The following is a 1,697-nucleotide window of genomic DNA, read 5'->3' on the forward strand; positions in this document are numbered from 1 at the left end:
TGATGCTGCATCACACACAGACACACACAGACACACACAGACACACACAGACACACACAGACACACACACACAGACACACACAGACACACACACAGGCATCTGACAGAGGGAAAACTGCTGTCAAGCAGCCAAGTCAGAGATAATTTTGTCCAACAGGCTACAGCATGAAACTAAGCACGTCTCCAATTAATCCAAAACACAAACAACAGCAAAGCTGAATGTTAGGACATCTGCAGGGCAACAATCACGCCATGTCCACTGACAGCACTCAGGTAGAGAGAGAAGATTTTAATTCTTATATAGCAATTTGATGACAATCAGAAATATTAAGAGAAAAACTATCGCCCTTTAATGCTCTTTCAGTATACGCAATGATTAATGTTGATGGAGTGACTTACTATATGCACACATTGTAGTACAGAAATACCGTACTAAAGCCATACATACCTGAGGCTCTCCACTGATGTCCATATGGTGGGCTCCATTCTCCACACAGGCTTTGACCACTGGCTCACCGTAGAACCTGTACTATACACCCAAACATACATGCACATACACAAATTAATTCATTACAATATTTCTTCCTTTCCTAATTTGGTTGAAATTGGCCAATTTCACATCGACTATAATACTCATCACTGTTAAATCCCTGACACTCATTTTCACTCAATGCCCCCCTTTATCCGCTCAGATCCTATCTGTCTGCACAGGCACCCCCATGTTGCTAGTGCAGAAACAAGACATGATCTCTCTTCGGCTTTCCACACAGAAAGACAGTTTGATGTTGCACAAGCCAGCTTTCTAGGCAAATCCTGTTCACTTCTTCATTGTGCTGTCAAATGTTTTATATACACATCTTCAATATCACATCAAATGATTCATTTTTTTCAGGTTTTTTATAAGTAAAATGCCAAATTGGGCTAATACATTTTTGCATTTATGCTCTTTCAGGTCCATCTCCTTTTGGCTTCAACTATGTGCCTCAGTTTGGCAAAGTGCTGCTGTGTGCAACAGCAGTGGTTACAGTACTGATGAAAACCTACTTTCCATTCTGACTTTAACACAATACGACTTATTGTGTGGTGTAAGTCAGTAGCTGTCATTGTGTAAATGAAGGCTGTACTGTGCGTGTATGAGAGAGAGAGAGAGAGAGAGAAGAGATAGATAGGCAGAAGTTGAGCTGTAATGATGCCAAAGGGAGATGCCAAAATGCCAACGTTGTGAGACGATGTGAGAAAAACTAGTTTGTTCCATGTGACGGACAAGTTCTGTGTGTTAAAGAAAAATAAGCAGAGGTAAACACATGACTGTGTAATCGTCTACTTACAGGCCCCACACAGTTGAGAACAATCACAGCCTGTTTGCACATGGCGGCCAGGGAGTCCGGTTCTCCTACATCTGCCACGATGATGTCCACTTCTGACCTCAGCTCAGGCTTACCTGCGCGTACACACACAAACATGTTGTAAGGATAGTTTATTTTGATCCAAATGCTTGATATACAGTTCCCAGACATCAGTGTTCATAGTTCATATAATTTAAAATACTTCCCAAGTGTATTAAATATATGAGCACCTGTAAGAAAATGAGTACGCTGTAAAAGCACGAGTCATGTATACGTGGGATGAAATATCTTTATTTAAAAAAACTATACAAGCTGTTTTTAGTGTTCTTCAAGCTGTGTGTGTGTGTGTGT

The 1,697-nt window shown here is 40.8% G+C and overlaps 1 protein-coding gene across 1 annotated transcript in view; it reads right to left on the bottom strand.

The window, feature by feature from the left end:
* LOC118343547 (saccharopine dehydrogenase-like oxidoreductase) overlaps positions 1-1,697 on the bottom strand; it is a 7,465-nt gene that overhangs the window by 4,216 nt on the left and 1,552 nt on the right. The window contains exons 2-3 of the mRNA XM_035682423.1: positions 1,329-1,441; positions 449-529 (exon numbers count right to left, since the gene is read on the bottom strand). Coding sequence (XP_035538316.1) covers positions 449-529; positions 1,329-1,441 — 194 coding nt within the window. The remainder of the gene's footprint in view (positions 1-448; positions 530-1,328; positions 1,442-1,697) is intronic.

Source organism: Morone saxatilis, unplaced genomic scaffold (genome assembly GCF_004916995.1).
Source record: "Morone saxatilis isolate NCDOM2014 unplaced genomic scaffold, NCSU_SB_2.0 Contig11, whole genome shotgun sequence".
NCBI classification, from domain to species: Eukaryota; Metazoa; Chordata; class Actinopteri; family Moronidae; genus Morone; species Morone saxatilis.